Here is a 21,358-nt window from a genome sequence, read left to right as displayed (position 1 = left end):
AACTGTATATAAACCAGAATTAACTTCAGTTCTTTCTGTTTCACATCGTATAACAGGCGTTGCTTGGGGCGCAGGCATTATATACTGGAATTTTTTTTTAATTTTTTATCTTTGAGATCTCTTTGTGTACTGCTTCATCGTTAAACTATTTAGGCCTTTCTACAATCTCTATTGGACTTTTTTTGCTCCCCACGACTTCACTTACTATTTTGACATCCTTAAAAGCTCAGATCTACTTACGCCACAAATTATAACAGGTTTGTTTTCGTTAGCAACGAACTTAGTGCCTTTAATACACATTAATTTTTCTAAGGAACTAAATTTTTCTTCGGCTTTCCACTTATCTACCACACTCTGAATGGTATCCGTCATTTGGTAAAAGTACAGTTCTTTTGATTTGACTTTGTAGTCGTCTTATTTTTGTCATAGCTTTGGGACTGTGGCCTTAACCTGTCCCTCCCTGGTGTGTATAAGACGGGCTACCTGGTCGTGGGCGCTTCCGCTCTTGGCGCTTTTGTGCTTTCTCAGTTGTAAATCTTTTATAAATTACTATTCTCTGTGGTGATTCCTATAAAATTATAACTATCAAAACGATTCCACACCAAAATGTTCCAACTATAAAGTTTATAAAACTCTATTATACTGCTCCTTACGAGCATTAATGTTGGATGCTTAACAACATTCATATCGAAGGCCGTTTTGTGTTTAATAGGTTATTCCTCTTTTGCAGGCTCAAGGCTTAACAAAATTGTTTTAAATTTTTTCGGACCATCCAGAGACCCCATGCCTGATAGTTGGCTTTACAGCGGTTTATTTTAGCTGTCCAGCCTTCCAGAAGTTCGCGGTAGTCCTTTTCGGTAAATTCCTTTAGCAAAGTCAGTAAGTATCGCAGAAGTCATTCCGAGATATAAAATAAAAAAAACCGTTAAAAAGGCAACTTTGCTACGCATTAAGCGAGCTCTTTCTCCTTCCAATATTTCTATGAATTGCGCCGTTCGGTCCTCCGAGATGCCTTCTGCAAATCCCGCCTGTAAGAGGTGCTATTCAGTAGAAAAAATAAGGTGTTACTTCAATAAAACCAAATTTGTCGGGGTACCTCGTAATACTGCTTAACAGTCAGAAGAACGTATCCCCTTTGTTTAACGTATGCTTTAAATTCATCGTCTCCTTCACTTTCTCCTCGGCAGTAATCAGTAATCAAAAGACGCCCTCCAGGACGAAGCCAACTCTATAGCAGAACGAGTTACAAAAGCTTTCATTAAGCAAATTATGTCGACGTACATAGAATTTCTTAAACAGATTAAGCTTGTCCTGGATGTGAAGTATGGTGTCTCTGCCTTGTTTAAATCATAAACAATTCGAAAGTATGAAATAAGTTTAGTTAACTGTATATAATGTCAAAGCAGTTGTCGGGAAAAACGACGGTAGTGCAATCTTCGACTTTGAAGTTCACTCGAGAACAATCTTCAGCGTTTGCTTTTGCCAGAGCGACCTCATTTTGTTTTTAAAAAGTTAGATCTACTAAAATAGAAGGCAAATACGGAAACCATATTTCTGGAAAGATCAATTCCCAAAACGTGCGAACCGAAAGTCTCGGCGAAGTATCGTGCACTGCCGCCGATGCCTGATCTGAAGCAAAATTAGAGTTGTGAAAGTTTTATGAAAGTAGCAATATTATTTTACCCTACGTCAAGAATGAAGTCATCTTTTTTTATATCTAAAAGAAGGGCGAATTCCTATTTAAAATTACTAATTACACCGAATGCAGTCTTAATACTATTTTAGAGGAGCAAAGTAAGTAACGAACAATTTAACGTGTTTACATTAAAATTAAAAAAATTTAAGAAAAAATTTTCATATTATCAAGGTAGGAATAACGACTTCCATCTCTTTAGAGCTTAAGACATTCGCAATGTAATAAGACACGTCTTATATTTGCAGGCAACGTTGAAAGCTCATACTCGATTGCTACCGGGAAGTTTTTCGGCCAAGCAACTTTATATACACTTTTTGCTTGTACACAATTATGTGTACAATAAAATTAGTGGGAAACTAACAACGAACTATGCAATTGGCTTAAGGTATTAACAAAACGAATTGTTGGTAATAATTTTAAAAACCTTGAAAGAAATAGTATACCTTCGTTGTTTCTAGTCCACCGGTGGAGACAAAGCCTTTACCAAACAGTTGCTCGTAGCGCTTAATGTTATTTACAGAATATTGTTGACTGTCTAGGAACTCCTGAAAAGCTTAAAGATGCCCGTTAAAAAAATGGTAAAAGGCTAGGTTAGCTTGGTCTCAACCGTTAGCCAGCAGTCACACTCCTTTGTGAACATCTCACTTTATTTATTTAAGTCCGTTAATTGTCTGCAAGCTTAACAGACTTAAAAGACAAAAGAGCCTCTAAAAATAAAATTGACACGGCAATAGGTATTTTAAATTTAATAAATTTATTGATGGGCTAGGCATAACGGCTGAGCGCTAAGAGCTAGTAATTACAAAAAAGGTGAATCAACGTGTTAACTAAAAATGTATTAAGTATTAGTATAAAGAAGAGACACGTTTATTAAAGTAGGCTGTCGTACCTTGTGAGATTTCTTTTTCTTTTTGTTCAACCACTTTTCGACAAACAAAAACCCGCTGATTTCCGTTATTTTTCAGTTTTACATACGCTTTAACGACGTATTCTTATAAATTAAAATTTTAATATCTGGAGCGTGCTTGTTGAACGTGAATTAACAACCCGTGCAAAGTTTGAAACAAGTAGATGCGTCTTTGTAAAGCAAGTTAGCAAGATATAAAAGGCGTTGATAGTCCCCAGGCGTTCGATAGTGTGTGGGATTTTTAAAAGAGGATCCTCATAAATGAAAAAATCAAGCAATTAACTTAAAGGAAATTTATCAGCTTTTTTCTGTACTAATATTTATCCCTTTCCTAATACCGTAGATGTTCGTAAATTCAAAGAAGTATACTGCGAATAAACTTTGCTATATAAATTTTTTCTCTTTAAGTTTGCTAACGACTGATAATAATAGTTCGTTCCTAAAATTTCGCAGTGATTTAACCTCATTAACTTGGAACTTAATTAAACATAAGCTGATTTATTATTAGTAAGAGGTAAGTTTTACATTTAATCTTTAAAAACAAAGAAGTCAATAGTAGTTTGATTCTGTATTATTTATTATAAAATAGCTTTTACCTCTATCCCCTGATTTATGGTAACAGGATTCCCTAAAAAAAAAGATTCCTCCTAAGAGATGTCAAGTGTTAGATTTAAAAAGAAGTGAGAATATAAATAACCTTCTGTTAGCCAGTCAATTAATTTAAAAAACGCTTGTACAACTTCGAAGTCCGAAAGGTACATAAATAGCCAGTTGGAAAAGACTAGTTCAAAACTGTTACGGGGATTTTCCAATAACGTAATATCTTCTTGGCGGAACGTAACATTCTTTCGGTGGCCGTTAATCTTTAAAAGTAAAGTGTGCAAAAGTTTTTTTCATTATAACAAAAGATAGCAGATATCTTGAAGTAAAAATAAGTGTTTATTTTGTTTTGGGTTTAACGGTCTCACTTTAATAATATCAAACTATTGCTTTTATAAACCACAAAAAGCCTCAATTTTATCTATTTAAAAAAAAGGATTTAAAATAAAAGGCAAAACACCTTACGATTTTTATCCACAAAAGTCTTTATAAAGTCAACTGAAGTTAGTAGGCTGCAAAGATCGGCTAAATAACCAGTAAAACGTCCTATCCCAGCTCCCAACTCAATTGCTCTGACTTTACCCTTTTATATATAAACAATCTCGATTAACGAGAACTCTGAAAATTCAATATCTACACAAGACTAATGGACCTTCGTTCTTTTCAGTTCTTTAACAAATGGTCCGAGATAACCCAAAATTTCGGGAACCTCAAATTTAGATATTTCTTCTGCTCGAGAATCCAAAAGCATTTCTTCTATACTTGCCTTATAACGAAAAGTTGTGATATTTCAAATTTTTTTATTATTAAGAAGAGTAACCTGAACACTATTTAACTTCCAAAATTCAATCTGAGAAACCCTGTGTAATAAAATCGTTAACAATCTTATAGGTCTCAACTGATCTAATAATATTTATCTAAGTTTTTTATTGAAAACTCTTTCTACAATTGATAGCATTAACTTAAAACCTTTCTTCTGGTTCTGTTGAACTTGAAGTCATATTTAGCAAAACTCGTTCCTGCTTTTAATAGGTTTAAGTTTAAACTAGCAAAATTAATCCCTCTTAAAGTCTGATTTCCTCCCGAAAACGTGATAAGAAAATGCGTTACCTGATTAGGCATATTCGCCAACCAATATTTGGACAGGTTTGTAGTTACTGATGATTTATTTATCGAACTTAGTCAGTTTATTTCGTTTATGTAATGAAAGACCAACCTTGCTAAAAAATAGATTTTACTATTTTATATGTTTTTATAGTAAAGTTGTTTAAGTTAATTTTTTCATGTACGCAGTAGCCACAAAAACTATTTTAACAGATTACTTGTGAATTAAAAGTTAATACCGGAGCTCAATAAATAAAAAAATTGACCTGTTAAACCAAGGTTAAAGTTTTGTTTCTCGCCGATAAACACTCTTCTTCCAGGTGTTACAATTTACATATCGATATCAAGATTTTTTTGTTAAGGCATGCATAAGTTTTTGTATAACTTTTATAGAAGTGCATAAGTATCCTAAACGCTTATTATGTTTCTTAAAGCTGGATACATAAACTTAAAGGGACTGCGAAAAAGCTTGAAAGTAAATAAAGATTATTTTTATGTAATTTTTTTACTTAATATGGTTTACTTGAAACTTTAATTATACTTTTTATATTTCTCCATCTTGTTTGCATTCATGCCTTGTAGACATCCAGTACCTAATACCAAGCCTATTAGGATTTGATATTAATAATTGAGTACTTATATTTAGAAATAAAAATCTGTAGCAAAATATTATAGCTAATTTTTAAGCCTTCCAGTTATTATCTTGGCTATTTAAAAAGAGTTCAGTAAACTTTTTAATAAAAAAAGTTAAGAAAATTGCTTAAGAACCCATGACTAACCAAGTCAAGTTTTTTAAACACAAATATCACCTCTATTTTACCAATTCCTCATAAATACAGTAAAAAAAATATTTATTTTCAATAATAGTATGTCGGGCAAGTAAACAAGAATGATATATGTTATGCTTATAGCAGATTTTCTTTATTATTTCATTAAAAAAGGTTAAAATTATAATTTTAATTCAGAATCTTATAGGTTATCGTATACAAAGTATACAAGATTAATTTTAAAATTTTTTATAACTTGGTAAAGTACCGACAAGATATGGATATGTTTATAAGAGTTTTAGTTTGTAATATATAACTTAGAGTAAAAAAAAAACAATACACAGCGAGCACCATATTGCAGCCTTTACGTGAACTGTAGACTTTGAGGGAACACATAGATGGTAATAAACATGGGTGAGCGGGCATTAACTTAAGTACTTTAATCAATATGAGCAATAATACCAATGTTTAAAAATTGTTTTTTTTAATTTACTAAGATTTTTTTCGGTAGGTACTTCTTTATTTTTAAAAGTATGAATACATAGCCTAAAAGCGCCAGGGTGATAATTTTTAGTAATAAGCTTAGTAAAAATATATATTAATATAATATAATAATTAAAAAGTTTTAACACCTTGCTTAAAAATGTTTTTCATTTAAATTATTCCTTATAGCAAATTAGTAAATTTAAACCTTCTAGTTAGAACATCTCACTATTCATTCTTTTAAATAAAAAATGTACATCTACACCATAGTTTAGCAATTAAATTCTTTGGGTGATATTAAAACTAAATTATTAAAAACAATGGGTCCCATAACAATATTGTAATACTAAATAATTAATTATTATATTCTGTGCTAAATTAAATCAGTTACGCTGACTAAACCAAAATAAACGGGTTAATAACAAAGTTCAGCGATCAGAAGTTTGGATTGGGTGTTCTTTCTAGAAGTTCCGGGACGCAAAATCATGGGAGTGATTATTTTGGTCTGACGTGTTAAAGATTTATTAACGAATAGGCAGATTTTTCAAATAGCAAAGTACAAGCAAAAATATAATCTCTTGTGTTCTTACAAAAAAGGAAACCAAAATTTACTAAATTTTAATTGTAATTCAGAAAAATCCCATATGGTAATTTAAAAAAGATTGATTCAATGTTTTTCGAAATACTTCGGAACTGCTGTTTAATATGCGTTTTTTTTTGATTATATATTTTTTTTAATTATTAAAATGCTATCACGAAAAAAAGTTACTAAAATAACTCCTAAGCCTCTGGGCGGGAGGACGAGTTGGGGTATAGCAAGAGGGACACTCGCTGAACAACAACTCCCCATCAAAGTACAAACTTAAATAACACATTATAATTAAAAAAAGGAGTTTAATAAATATATAATAATATACTTCTTATTACTTTAAAAGAGCAATCATTTACCTAATTAAATAAGGTTATGTCTATAAAGCTTTTGATACAAGATGTAAAAATTATACTTTCCATGCGGCAAGCATTTATTAATTCGCTACGTGGTATTTATGAAAAGGCATCTGCACTGTCTTCTTTGTCCTTGCTTAATGTTCTCTTCCTTTGTATATATATAAACTCCTTGTTATCTAAGAAAAAGTAGCATTATTATTTAACGCAATTGACTAACTACGTTATACCTTTCCCCGCCCCTCTTAATTGCGAAATTATTTAATGATCGCAGCCTTTAACTTTAAAAACCATGTTGGGTTTTGTGGCTAAAAAATTAACCCGAAATAGTGCCAAAAAATGTAAATAAAAATTCAGGATGAGTACCACTAAACGTTTTACTGCAGAGCATTTGTCAGCCTACAAGTATATATCTTTGATTATGGAAACTAACGCCTCCCTCCCCCTTATGCTAAACGTTATTTTTCTTATAATGCGATTTATTAATTTAAGTGTGTCATTATAACTCTAATTTCGAATTCTATATACGTATTTACTTAAAACTAATATCGGTTAGTTCGGCGCATACATCTATAGAAATTTATGAATTTCTGTTAGGTTAAAACAATATATTTTTAAAGAAATTACAAACTTTACAAGACAAAGAGAAAAAGTTAATAGCTAAAGAAATGTAGTTTTTTTTGATTAACGTACATATGTATAATATTTAAACAGATGTTTTTTTTTAATACGTACACAAAGGTGCACTATATGTCATTATCTTAAATTAAAGGACTTGTCATATCATCAACGATATATTTTGTTTTCTGGTTCAGTTAGTTTTTAAAATTTTCATTTTTAATGCTTTCTTCCCTAGAAATATGAAAAAAAAATTGCATGATGCGAAATTATTTTTTCCACAAAGTGTGTTGCCGGTGTCTTATATAAGTTGTACTAAACAGCACATCCCATGCTAAGTTATACAAACGATCGAACGAGATTTAAGCCCAATCTGCAAAACTGTGCAGAGGCTGGCACCACCTTAGCCGTGGGTTGTTACTTCTATGAAAATAGAAGGACTTTGTACAACCAAAAGAAAAGTGTCAATTATAATTTTATGTTATTCAAAATAATAGATAATTAGAACAGAATAGAGGGACTTGGGACGACTCCTGATTGTAAAAAGAGTAAAAAAAACTCTATCTCTCTTATAGCCGATTAAAGGCATATAGACTCGTTAGTTAAAAGTTAACAATAAGTAAGCGAACTAAAAGTGGGGTCACAGTGTAAAAAAAAGGAGGGGCCAGTACTCAGAATTACGCAGGCCACATAATATTTATTTATCTCCCAATAACAATATGCAGCCAAAATAACTATAGCTTTTGGCTGCTTCCTTATCAAATGTAAATTCGCCAGATTAAATTTATTAGGTATCCCCTAAGGACAGCTAAGGCTCAGTTCGACATTTGATGCCGAAAATAAGGGTATTCCCTATATTTGTCATAGTAACTTATAGCACTTTGTATTAGAGTGTTTTGGAGGGTGCTTACCTTAGCAAAAGTTATTTTGGCGTCGACTTAATGTATGTATTTTATTCCTTCGAAGCTTAAGATACGATGTGGCTAGCATTTGCTAACGACCATGGAGAGTTTGTAAATATACGAAGCAATTGATGTGATAAACCTGCAATCTTGAGGGTAACTTGTGACAGTGAGTGTGAAATTTAAAACGGTATTAGGCGAACACCTTTATTGGCATTTTGTTTATTTAACTAAAAGGGTTTTTTCTGTATAGGCATGTATGTTATTACCTCAAAGATTTTTCCCTCTTAAATGGTATAGTGGATATATTTATTTCATTTTATGTTTAGTATCTGTTAATACCCCAAGTTTTATAGCTTCGGAACACCCGGGAAACTTGGTGTCGTAAATAAGCAACCTTTTCTTCCGCAGCTTGCCCTTGGTAATATTAATAATGAGTTGGTTTTTGTTAAAATGAAATATGCAGTTACGTATTTCTAATTTATTTTTAGTTAACAATGCCTTTATACATTTTATGCATATTTAATCGGTTTAACAACCTCCTTGAGGTATTATTTTTATTTGTGTTTATATAAAATCCTTTTTCACAAAAAATTTGTAAGATTTTGCTCCCCAATTGCAAGTCTCTTGTTCCTTGCTCCTGAGTTAGTAGATATAGTTGGTCGGTTTGGGAGTTCATGTACAGCCAGTCGGTTATCCTAAGTATTTCCCTCTTGACAGTTTTGTTAATTTAATACGATATTTCACCATTTTCCTATATTTAAAGGTATTTACAATTTATAAGCAACCAAGTTGTGCTTTTAAAAGATGAAAATATTGCTATATTCCCTACAGAATGATTGAGTTTAGTGTTCCGGCGTCGAGTAGCTCAGATATGCAGATAGGAAAGAGCATAGGGGTTTAAAACGGGCCCTGTGGTGCACTCCTCTGCTAGTCATGAACTAGTGGTCTATTATAACCTTTTTCTTTAAAAGATGGTAACATGGTTAAAAAATAAATTGAGATAGGTTGTTTATAATATCGAACTCGTTTAGAATTAAATCCATTAATTTGCTTACTCACTAGAGTGGACACCCGGATGGTAATGCACCTAGCCCCCTGCCGCACGGCTAATTGCTAGAACAACTAGTTCCTCTTCGTTACTAGTCAAATTGTTTCAATCGTTAGTTTTTGCCTGGGAAATGGAAGAATACCAAGTATCAATTACTTATTACTACCTTCGTTGGAGCCGTGGAATTCCAGTAACCGTAAAGTGCTATGCAGTATGTCAGTTTTAGAAGGATTAGTCCCAATTAAAATATCCCTAGTAAGCGGTGCGTCCCCATGTTAGTCGAATATATAGTGGAAACGTATTAATAGACATTCCAGCTAAGCTTGAGACAATGGAATGAAACACAGCATTCGTTTGAAGTGATTGCAGTTTATTAGAGTTTTGTTAAATGAAATCGACCAAGTTTGTTTAAAGAAATACTGTTAAAGAAATACTCTTAAATTGTTTTATTAGAGATAGAGGAAACACGTGTGAAATAATCCCAAAGGACGGCGCTAAAGACTTCTAATTTGTCTTAATAGCTTAGCTTTATTAAGTGGCCGTATTTGTTTTTAAATTTAAGATATTTACTTTCGAATTTTTATTATCTGAACTCCGCTCTTTCGACTGTCGTTTGTAAAGAGTATAGTAGCTTTATTTTACAAAGTATATACAAAGGCGTGTGCTGGTGGTAGCCTCAAGCTCGTCAAGTAATTGCTTGCAAACTTTTAGGAAAGAGGTGTAACGGTATAGACCATGATACAATTACACTCCTTTGTTAAACGCAAATAACATTCATAGCGTTATTTTTGCTTCCCGCTATATATACAAGTCAAACTTTAATTGATGCAAACCTTAAATAGTATAAAAGGTTAAGGAGTCAAAGAAATTCGCCGTTTTTATTATTTTTAATAAGTTATTATTAATAAAATGTTAATTCAATGTAACTATCCTCTCTGTACATTCGATCTAAGAAAGTGCCAACCTTTAGCCAAAGAATTCCTCTTCGCGCTTTATTAAAAATTAACTTAAACTGTAGAAGTGGATCCTACTTCATAACAAGGGTAAGGTACAGCTTGGGCAGTTTTATTTGTTTTTAGAACTCCCAAAAAACTTAATATAGGCCATCAAGAAAGATTGAACTTTAATAAAAAAAATTTAATCCAAATAAATTAAATTATAGTTAAAAAAAAATAGTCAAGGAACCGCAGTGTATTCTACTTTTCTAAGCTTTGGCGTTAAAAGTAATTTTGAAAATGATAAAGTATAATTCCATAAAACAAATTTAAAGCACAGGACGGGCGCTATTTTTAACCACAAGAAAACTTCTGCAAATTTTTTTTTAAATTTTACTGAATAAACAATTACTCTCCCCAATTAAAGCGATAATTGTCCAACAACGATTACCAGACTACAATTTGCAATTTACCTCTTCCAGTTTAGCTTTATATTTCTCTAAGATTTCTTCGTCAGGGGAAACGCTATTAGGAGTGGAAAATAACCTGTGCATGTAAATACACCCTGTATCGGGTGAAGGAGTGCCCAAGTTGGGCGACCGGTACCCACGTCTTCTGTCCACTGCCAAGGCAACTGTGGTCGGTAAGTAGTGAGCTGGTTTTTGAAGAAATTTATTTTCAAATATATAAAAAGATACACTGGGGATAAGTAACAAGCAAGCAACTATGGCCAAATAGGATTTATTTAAGATTAATATTCCTAGTAAGGTGAGCTGTGATATAATCATCCCTATAAATGTAAACTTTACACAAAACGGCCATACCCAACCACCACTCTCAAACTTTTGTTCAGTGACGTAAAGCAGCTCATACTTCACCAGAAAAGACGCCATTATAAAGTAAAAGAGAGCAGCAACATAAATAAAAGGATTGATTACAGCCATAGAGATGGTGACATTTAGCACTAGAAAGCAAGGGGGATAAAAAGCGGCAAAATCAAAAGGAGGCAATTTTTTAACCAGTTTCTTCTTTCTAGGTGTTAAGTTGCGACAGCGAAGAAAAAAAAACTGATATACAAGAGGTATTATCTTACTAACAGTTAAAGGAATTGTTATGAAGCCTAAAGCTGAGACGTAATTTATAAAAAAAGTGACTATTTTAGGCATGCCGTTTCCTAATATACGCAGTACATGCTGAGGATCCTGGAGAATACTCTGAAACGTGGCTATAAATGTTCCCGCATAAAATTTAACCATAAAGACATCAATTACATAAAACCAACCAAGTTTTTCTATCTGCGCGAGTTGGATCCAGCTATATGCCTCATAACCCTCAGCTTTAGCCAAGTACCAGCACAGTAATGGTAGCAAGGACATGAAAGCAAGGAGAATTAAGGGGGGGAGAGCCCCACTAACAAAGGCTAAAATTTTAGGATGAGCCTCAAGGAAATTGTGTAACCTGGGAAAATACGAAGACAGTTTGCTAACAGACACAACACTTTGTACAAACATAATAGGAGGTATCCATAGGAGGACCAATATGGCGGTGGCAAATTTCATTATCAGTAACCTCAGCAAGCTTACTCTGGGTCGAACGCTAGCGTTAGTCCAGCACACATCCCGTGGCTCAGGGGCTGACTTGACAACCAGAGACAGTAGGTGCTCCACGTGAATACATTGAACGGCATGCGTGGCAGCCTGAAGAGTGCGGAAGGTAACAAACCCCGCGACGCCCAAGATCTCGTGAGGCTTTTCCTTTTCGCGTTTGACCAACTCGTTTAACCTCTCGAGTTTGTTAGTGTAAAATTGAATGGCGTCGACGTAATTTCTAACGCCCTGAACAGTTTTCTTTAAAGTAGCTCTTTTGGCGCTGGAGGACGTTGCGTAGCGCCACATATAACCTTCTAGCTTGTTTAAAACATTATCTCTTTTCCTAACGGCCTTTTTAAGCTCGTAGGGAAACTGTATAATTTTGGCCTCCCGGACGGCAGAAGGGTACAAGTCGGAGAACAAAGCGTAAATTCCCTGATCATCGAAACGCTCAACATCATCGCCTTTTACGAGAATAGAATACTGCTGTGGGCTGCCTTTTTGCAAATATTTCATGCGAAGCTTAACAAAGTCCATATTTTGCGAGTGGAGCAGCCAAAAGAGCACAGCTGTAAAATAGTACAATGCTAAGCAATGAACCGGAAGCAGGCCGTGATCGGAAGAATCTAAAAAAAAAATAAACACTTTAATTTTTACTAAATTAAAGAATATATTAGGAAGGTATAAATAAAAAAAACATCCTTAAATCTGTTAATGGTTGATCTATTATTCTATTCGGTAATAGATAAGATTTAAATTAAGATTGCTATAAGACCATCAAAAATAAATTTAACGGATTTTATTCGAGCTTATTGTGCCCAAACAGATGTTTAAAAATTTAAATGAATTCTCTAAATTTTTAAGTAGAAGTTGTTTTTTCAATAAGCATGATACCAATATTAGCCATGGAAAACTGATCAAAGCCTTTCTGTTGAGCATGGCCAAAATAATTCAAAGGAAGAACAACCCCAAAAGCAACGGGTCTTAATTGAAAAATTTAAACATATTATTATAACTATAAGTGTTATTATATTTTAAAAGATAAACGGTAAAAAAAAAAAATTACAAAGAAAAAAGACAAAATCGCAGCCCAAGTCTCGTTATCTTTACGGCGACAATCGCATCAATACCTAACATACTATGAGTAAACGTGGTTTATAATTATAGTATCAAACAAAAAAACCTGCACTCTCATAAACCTGATCATCCTTTATTTTAAATAGTTTATAAAGCCATGTTACATAAGTACGAGGTAGCAGAGGACTATAAAAATTAATAATTAAAAGAACTAGACATAAGTGTTTGTTAGACAGTACTTCTTTTTTTTAGGGCTATATAAATCAGGTCGATGAGGTCGTGTGAATATAAATATTAGGAATAATAAAACTCCAATAGAAGCGTTGATATAAATAGAGAAGAGAAGTTGTTCAGTAGTTGTCTGGTTCTCAAGGCTAAAGTAATTAGGTTCAGCCATCCGAATACTAGCTTGGATCCTCAATAGTGTGAATAAACTCCCAATTTTAAAAAAAAAATTATTAAAAAGCGTAAGCCAACACTTACGAGAATAGAAGAAAAAAAGGTACGCAACGATGCTTTCACGGAGATAAATGGGAGGCTGTAAAACCTCGAACTATTATAGGTTTATCCATACTGAGGGGGCTTGACAGTCTGTGTATTTGCTATACTTTCCGTAAACTAGTGCGGGCAGGTAAAGCTCACAAAATTTAGTTGCTCTATCTAAAAAAAAAAAATTTCAGTATGGTTATTTTAACTTATTAACCTATTTTTTTGATTATTTATTATATTTTTATGATTTGTTTTCATCTTATTTTTTAAATTCTATTAGCAATTAAGGTAGGCCTCGCAGTAATTCGAGTTCATAATATGGAAAAACTTACTGAAAAAGTTACCCAAGTTACCCGGGTATGATTTTTGGTGAAAGAACTAAATACAAAGCCCATGCACTAAATATTAATAGGATAACTAGATAAAAATGAAAATAGCTATTAGGCGATCTGTATGAACTAATAAATACACGGGTTTTTTTACCGGGTCGAACTACAAGTTAAAAAACACTTTTATTAAGTACCAAGCTAACTTAATAGTAAAACAAACTGTAGAAGAACAAATTTAAATACTTAACCGTCAGAGACCTAAATAGAAGATCTCGTGGGTGAAAACTGAATTCATAACTGTATTGCTGCGCCACCACAACTTTAATCCCGATATGTTGACTGACGTATTTAACCATATTGCATACTCCCTAACCGTCGTATAAATCTAGGAATTCGACAATTCAGTAACAAGTTAATTTTGATGGCAAGCAATTTGGGAAAGCAAAAAGCCGGCCGTTTCAAGTTACGGGAAAAACTGAAAACCTGGCGTACTACCCAAATGGAACCTTACATATATACTCGGAAACAACTATACCACAATTGCCTTGAATGTAAAGTAGTGCTCATAATATTCGTTAAATTAAGGGGTAAACGTAAAACCGCGCCCACAGAATGAGTTATTGAACACAACAAACTTATAAGAAGCAAAAAAAATAGGAGTAGGAACTTTTTTATTAGAAATTATACGGAAGTATGCCAAGTATAATCCTACTACGCCGAAAAACTGTCTTAAAAATATGATTAGTAAAACGCTTTAAGCAAACACCACCCAACTTAATAAGAAGGCGTATTACAACAGTTTGGATTTAATGAAAACTTTGGGCGAGGACATAATATACACACCCTTTACCATAGACAGACTTTCACTTAATGACCAACGACCCGAAACAATTTTATGGCAGTCTGAAAGGAGTCTTAATACAAGCTTTTAATTTACAAGTGCACTTTCGCAACTCCCTACGTAAGCAAAAGTTTCCAAAAGTGCATCCAGCAAATTGCGCTCCCTACGAATACAAAGAATGAACACTAAAGTTGACACCTGGTACAGGTCATCGTGCCTTCGACAGTGTCACCGCAGTGGCCTTACTTTTTAAACACTTAGGTTGGTTTATCGTCACCGACGGTGTTTATGTTAGCATCTCACATGTTAATGATCTCCGGACAGTACGCCTACCTATGCGGTGGTGCTTATTTCATACCGGCATTTTCGTTATGCCTACAGTTTGGCGCATATATTTTCTTTTAATTAGATTTAAATTGCTTTCATGTGTGTTGTGGTTAAAAACTAAATTAAAGGTTTCAAGTAAATTTTGATCGGATAACGTATTTGTAAATTGTTATGCAAAGACCGTCCAGCTCATCCTAAGGAATGGGATCGAGTCCTAATATTAACGCTTATTAACACTTATGGAGTTATGCCCTATAGTTACAATCATTTGTTAAATTTAGAGGTTTAAGGATTTAAATATGATTTTTTTAATAATTTATGTTGTATGCAAATGGTTTAGATTGTTAGGGCTGTTTTTATATTGCGTTTTAAGTGGAAGTTTTTTTAATGGCCATTAACCTTGTGGTTTTTTGATTTCGATAGGGTTGTAAAATCGCGATCCTTAGCTGATTTATAATTGCTTTGTAACTTATATTATTTTTTTAAGTTCAGTAGCCCTTGTATATATACATTCTAGTGGTTGCTTTATGATACGTGCGGTGGTTATCCCTACTGTAATGTGAATGCATTGTTTTTATATATATTATCAGTTTTCCAAATGATAGCGTTTTAATTCTAGGCTTTTTAGAGTGGGTTCTATTAACTAATTATTTAGTTTAATATTTATTCTTTAGTCTTCATTTTATATAAGCATATATTAGTTGTCCTTAAAAAGTTTTTAAAACTTTGACGTTGTTATAAATATATTAATGGTGGTAATTTAGTTAATTTTATTGTTGTGCTGCGTCATTAATAAGGTAGACTTTTCTTATTTTATTGTACTAAAAAAATTTATTTAAGAAAATCGCGTCTCTGGACTTATATATTTTATTAGTCTGTGTGTTAACATCTTTGCACCATGTATGTCATAGCAAAATATAGTTAAATGGCTATAAATATAACATGAGCGAATAAAAATTTTTATTTCGTACGTTGTTCGTAAAAAAAATTTTTAACTATGTGTCAATATAAAGTTGTAGCTTTATCATTTTTTCCAACGTGTGATACAATGACCATTTAAGTTTTATAAAAGTAGTCAGTCAAACATATAACGACCTTGAAAGACGGGCAGGAGAACACCCAACTCGGCGATTGGAACCAATTTAAGGTCTTTAATAACGGCAATGTCGAAGACATCCGAAGTTTCTGTTTTTATCAGTGAGTTAGAGGTTGAGTAACCTGCACGCGAAGGTTGGGTTAGTCTGCGTACTTAAGTATTTTTCCTTTAAGTTCTTAATTCGACTGTTTTAAGCAGCGGGTTTGCAGTAAAAATCGCCTTGGCGAACGGTGGGTAAATTACGTTGAAGCAGCGACCTGTCGGGGATTTGTAGACCGATACCAGACTGGTCTGTCTCGTGTCAAAAACACCGAAGTTGATATAAAAAGCTTGAAGCGAACGGATGACTTTATAAAAGTATCAAGCAATACCACACAAACATCATCACGTTTGTTATCCCCGGTGTCTCTCGGTACTTGTTCGGCAGGGAATTGAGACTAAGGGGTGCCATCCACAGATGGATTATTGTATCGTTATTAGACTCAAGGAAATTTAAATAACTTTAATTGGTTAAAAGCTACCAAAATCTCAAAATAATAGGTATTTATCCGAAAAATTTAGAAATTTTATGTTTAGAAGCATTTAAAAACCTGAAATAAGGTCATTTCTTATTCTTTTTTACTTTGTTTCGTTCTATTAATATTTTTCTCAGCCTTTATGACCTTTTAAGTTACGAAGGCAATCAAATGATGCAGTCAAATTTCGTTGAACCAGAAAAGGCGTCTACCAAGAGGGTACGTTTGTAGTTGAAGAGGGGAGTTGTACACCGTGGCCTTGAGTTTGCGAGACAATGCTCTATCCACTGAGCTTCGATGGCAACGTACATTTTCGGTCGATAAATCGCGTATACAACTTGTGTTCCAGAGCACCATCCAACCGTCCGCTTTCAGATGCCCTCTAGCTTTACAGCGCGTCATTCACAGTACACTTTGCAAAAGTTGCAGTAGTCACCCTTCTTGTAGTGCACTTTGTAAGCGACCACTGCATGAGCTTCAGACAGCACAATGGGCGCATTATAATTACCTTTACGGTTGCCAAACTGCTTTGCCTTAAAATGTTTCAAGAGAAGGCGCAAGTAGTGCCAGTATTTTACTGGTTGTTTTAAAAACTATGTCGTTGCTATAAATGTTAAGGGTTGTGATGCTTTTGTGTCATCATGGCTGCAAAGAGATCGCCGGCGTTATTAGTTGGGATTGACGTGCTGGTAGCGGAGAAACAATTTTTGAGTTTGTTGAATACTCTTGGCAGTTTGCAGATTAGGTCTCGTCGCAGTTAGCGCACCTGCTGGGCCTCTCGTAAGCATCAGATTGCATCGTTATATGGTTTTTTCACTTGACGCAACGTGGAGCGATGATACTTCCTGTGCAGTCACACCTACACATCAGTTCAACGCTTTCTGGCGGGTAACAAGTGATTGGAATACGTAGTTGCAGGCCCTTTTCCGGGAAAGTGTTCAAAACTAGTACTAATGACCGCTTAATTCGTCTCTCGCCGGCCGACGTGGGGGTTGCGGAAAGTTAAGTTTTACAATATTACGAAGTATATAAACATGATATATATTGAGCACGTGACCAAGATCAAAGCTCAGACCTAAAAAAAGTGAACGCGACTCTACAATAAGCGCCAAAACAATTTAAAATGACAGTTTGCTTTAATAATTATAAACAGGAATCTCTATTTATACACGCCTAAGCAGTATAAATTTAGTTTGTCGCATCTAATCCTTTAGCTAGTCAAACTTTTTCAATTTAGTAAATAGTTAAATTCTTTTAAAAGGATATTAATACCGTAATAAGAAATAAAATTAAAAAAATAGTTAACAATATATGTGTAACTAAAGAAGATAGAGAAGTACAAAATACTAGATTTCGACTAAAAATTAGTAAAACGCGCCAAATGTTTTTAGTTTGTAGTTTTTGGTTATTATGTCGATAAATAGGAACCACTCTTTACATAGGAGGGATTTAGTTGGTACCCAGTTAGATGGTATTATTATTATTTGGTATTAATGAAGCGTAATTTTATTGTAGAGACCTTAGCGGTCTTCTTTAACAAGTGAGTATGCCTGTGATCGCATGTAGGGCGGCCGTATGCTGGGAGGCAGGTTCCAGGTTACAAATTGAAACTATAGAAGTGGCTCCACCTAAAGAAGGAGAAGTCCGGATTAAAATTGTTTCTACTAGTGTTTGCCACACGGATGAGTATACTCGTACAGGAAAAGGTTGTTAAGTCAACTTATAGCCTTAATAATTCTCTTGTTACTTTGTGATGCAGATCCCGAAGGTGTTTTTCCATGCGTTTTAGGCCATGAAGGGGCCGGAATTGTGGAAATGGTGGGCAAAAAGGTTGCTAGTTTAGAAGTTGGTGATCATGTCATACCGTTGTACACCCCTCAGTGCAAAGCCTGCAAATTTTGCAGAAGTGAAAAGACAAATCTTTGCAGTAAGGTATAATTTTTGCTTTATTGATTCAATATTAAGATCGTTGTCCGGTTTAAGATGCATTGCGCTTTTATAAGCACACATTAATACAAATAAGCACCAAATTAAACTTGCAGTTAGATATTAGTCTAAAACTTTGACCTAATATAAGAAGCTTTATATTAATAAGTTACTATTAGGCTATTAATGTTTTTCGCGTCTTGGACAATAAAATATATTTGTAAACTAAGAGTTTTAGTGCATAATATTTTTTCCGCTAATAGTCAAACAATTTTTACAAATCACCCGTAAGTTTTATTTTTTTGATCTAAAACATAAAGTTTAGATTGCTAAAACCTTGTCTGCTATGGAAGTTTTTAAGACCAACTTTATAATTGAATGAAATAATATTGCCTAAGAGTACTAGGCCTAGCCTTTAACTATTAGAATTTTTTTAAAAAGAAACCTTGTTAATCGCAAAGCTGCACTTGTACGTTTTTTTAATATATTTTTTTTCAAGTTATTACTGCATCTCTCCAGATTACGCTTCGAGTTAATAAAAAATCTTAAAAAGCAAGCTCTGATTTTCTTTTTACTCAACTTTTGCGTAGATAATCCATTATTGACGCCCATTTATATTGAAGCGGATGGCTACACGCCGGCAATATATATTCGTATTTAAAAGTCACTTGCACTTGTGGGAGTTAATCTTTCATCAAGTTGTTGTGTTTAATGACACCATGTTTACAGTTTTAGCAAACTTCTTGTGTGATTTACGACTTAAAGCCGTATATTTTTTATACAACATTTTAAAATTCTTCTTGTTTCAACGATCCTTCTAAGCTTTTACCTTCTGTATTCTAAAATTGCTTACTAATTACTGCTATTGCCTGGAGGTTTGGTTTTGCTAAATATTAACTTAGTAGGTCGCATAACTTTTTTAAAAAATTGTTTATTTTCTTAATAATTTGAGTTTTCGTAAATCGCACGAAGGAGTCGTACTGTTCTATTTTTTCACACTCTTAAGGGTTATCCTGTGTTAGATCGAGTAAATCATGATAAAAATAATCAATAAAGTTGTGTTGCGACTCTTGACTAAAGTTTCTGTAGATTCGAGAGATGCAGGGGAAAGGTTTAATGCCAGATGGAACAAGCCGTTTTCGATGCCGCGGAAAAATGCTTCATCACTTTATGGGATGTTCCACTTTTTCGGAATACACCGTATGTGCCGAAATTTCAGTAGCCAAAGTTAACAACTCTGCGCCTTTTAACCGCATATGTCTTCTTGGATGTGGAATAACCACTGGCTACGGCGCAGGTTATCCTATAGGTGAAAAACAATACTTTCAGGATAAATAAATGGTTTGCGCCCAGTTCTCAACACTGCGAAAGTAGAGCCGAAGTCCACCTGTGTAGTCTTTGGAGTAGGTGCCGTGGGTCTGGCTGTTATAATGGGGTGCGTTAAAGCAGCTGCTGCTCGGATCGTGGCAGTTGACATAAACGACAGTAAAAAGGAAATCGCAGAGAAGTTCGGCGCGACTGACTTTGTTAACCCACACTCGCATCCCGACAAGAAATTAAAGGATGTCTTAATCGTAATATTTATGTATATATTTTATTTTTTTTATCAATGTTTCGTAGGAACTTCTGGATGGCGGCGCAGACTATAGTTTTGAATGCGTTGGTAATGTAGAGCTAATGAGAACAGCGCTTGAGTGTTGCCATAAAGGCTGGGGCCAGTCAGTGATAATAGGAGTAGCCGCTGCGGGGGAGGAAATCTCTACACGACCTTTTCAGCTTGTGACCGGCAGGGTGTGGAAAGGTCTTCTTTTCGGAAACTCCTGCAACCAGTAGTCTGGTCATGCGAAATTACTTTTATAGGAAGCGCTTTCGGAGGATTCAAAAGTAGGGATTCTGTGCCTAAGCTTGTTGACGAATATATGGATGGTCAATTAAAAATAGACGAGTTTGTGACGCATGAATTTGGATTTCAAGATATAAATAAGGCTTTTGATGTTGCGCGCGACGGAGGAGCTATTCGATGCATCGTCAATGTGCAGCAATAGTGTTGCTTATTGGTCTTACAATGGGGAGCTATGACCTCTTGTGTTTTAAGTTAATAAAAAAGATAACGTTCGAGCCTATTGCAATATAGCTCAACCAATAGCTTGAATTTGTAATTATTTTAATAACCTCAAGATCGCAAACGTTTACTTTTACAAATTAGTATTTTATAAGTATTTAATTTTTGGGGGGGACTTCTTTTTTTATTTGGTGCGCAGAGCTTGTATAGTTTGTAAGCGAGAGGGGAGCAAGTAAATTAAACACACGTACTTTTGGCTTTAGGATTCGTTTGAATTAGAATTATATTCTATTTGTACGCATACGTGAAATCCTAGATTCCTCCTGAATAAAAAGTTTAGTTGTTTTTATGTTATATAAAAGCCCTACCTACTTAACAAATTTAGACCTTTGATGCTAGCGCAAAATAATTTAGTGAAACCCTTATTCTTCTCTCTACCTATTTCGCCTTAGAACGCTATAGTTTAGTCCACTATACCGTACGATAGTAAGTAAAACTAAATTGTTATGCAAAGTTAACTAAATTTGCTTGCTCTTTGTCATAGTGTAACTGTTAAGTGACCTAAACTTAATGAAAAAGTTATTTAAACAAGACAATTAGTAAATGGAATTAAAAATAGCTGAGTGGTTGGGTTTAAGCTGAAACGTAAGCAAGTCATCTTAAATCGTCGGCCCCGTTGTTTATTTTATTTTTTAACTGCCACGGTACAGCATTTTTGGGTTGTTAGAACGGTGCTATGTAAGTCAAATTCCAATTTAAACTTAAAAACGCGAGCAATATTGAAAAGTATTGATAAAGAATTTTTTTATTGTAAGTGGTGCAAGAGTAAACATTCTGTTTAACTTAACTTTCATGATATATTAAAACGATTGAAGCGAGACCGAGAACCGAAGTGTTATTCATTTCAATATTATTTGTGCTAAAAGAACATTCGTAAAATAGCTTTTATTACTTGTTTATGCTTAATATTAAAGATAAAAGCACTGCTATTGCATAAAGAATGATTCTCGCAAGATAAAAAAATTTATTTTTTCCGCGCTGGCTTACTACAATCGATTTGTATATTGAAATAGCTCTCACTACTCAAGCTGTATTTTCA

The 21,358-nt window shown here is 33.9% G+C and overlaps 3 protein-coding genes across 12 annotated transcripts; 1 reads left to right on the top strand and 2 right to left on the bottom strand.

The window, feature by feature from the left end:
- Positions 1–713: 713 nt before the first annotated feature.
- Positions 714–4,220, bottom strand: LOC135121611 (uncharacterized). Its single transcript, XM_064045927.1, has 16 exons — positions 4,173–4,220; positions 4,024–4,063; positions 3,856–3,969; positions 3,664–3,786; positions 3,301–3,466; positions 3,200–3,250; positions 2,744–2,857; positions 2,586–2,687; positions 2,140–2,249; positions 1,684–1,736; positions 1,548–1,629; positions 1,387–1,492; positions 1,282–1,337; positions 1,097–1,228; positions 924–1,040; positions 714–865 (listed from the first exon to the last, which is right to left on the bottom strand). The coding sequence occupies exons 1-16, from the start codon at positions 4,202–4,204 to the stop codon at positions 740–742; spliced, it is 1,524 nt and encodes a 507-aa protein (XP_063901997.1). The 5' UTR covers positions 4,205–4,220; the 3' UTR covers positions 714–739.
- A 6,160-nt stretch (positions 4,221–10,380) lies between these two features.
- LOC135121604 (uncharacterized) lies at positions 10,381–13,106 on the bottom strand. 10 transcript variants are annotated; one of them, XM_064045911.1, is made up of 6 exons: positions 12,914–13,106; positions 12,781–12,860; positions 12,664–12,727; positions 12,492–12,580; positions 10,833–12,223; positions 10,381–10,781 (listed from the first exon to the last, which is right to left on the bottom strand). In XM_064045911.1, the coding sequence occupies exons 1-6, from the start codon at positions 13,069–13,071 to the stop codon at positions 10,464–10,466; spliced, it is 2,100 nt and encodes a 699-aa protein (XP_063901981.1). In that variant the 5' UTR covers positions 13,072–13,106; the 3' UTR covers positions 10,381–10,463. The 10 variants fall into 10 exon arrangements, with proteins under 10 accessions (XP_063901981.1, XP_063901984.1, XP_063901982.1 ...); XM_064045914.1 differs by having other exon boundaries at positions 10,381–10,880; positions 10,947–12,223; XM_064045912.1 differs by having other exon boundaries at positions 10,381–11,233; positions 11,291–12,223.
- Positions 13,107–17,757: 4,651 nt separating this feature from the next.
- On the top strand, positions 17,758–20,277 carry LOC135121600 (alcohol dehydrogenase class-3 chain L-like). The gene is made up of 6 exons (XM_064045901.1): positions 17,758–17,977; positions 18,031–18,203; positions 19,287–19,494; positions 19,551–19,771; positions 19,818–19,998; positions 20,058–20,277. The coding sequence occupies exons 1-6, from the start codon at positions 17,818–17,820 to the stop codon at positions 20,240–20,242; spliced, it is 1,128 nt and encodes a 375-aa protein (XP_063901971.1). The 5' UTR covers positions 17,758–17,817; the 3' UTR covers positions 20,243–20,277.
- Positions 20,278–21,358: the final 1,081 nt, after the last annotated feature.

The sequence above is a fragment of the Zophobas morio genome, unplaced genomic scaffold, assembly GCF_036711695.1.
Source record: "Zophobas morio isolate AGI-343-1 ecotype UQ-CSIRO unplaced genomic scaffold, CSIRO_AGI_Zmor_V1 ptg000640l, whole genome shotgun sequence".
In the NCBI taxonomy this organism is placed as follows: Eukaryota; Metazoa; Arthropoda; class Insecta; order Coleoptera; family Tenebrionidae; genus Zophobas; species Zophobas morio.
This window is presented reverse-complemented; position numbering and strand designations above follow the sequence as displayed.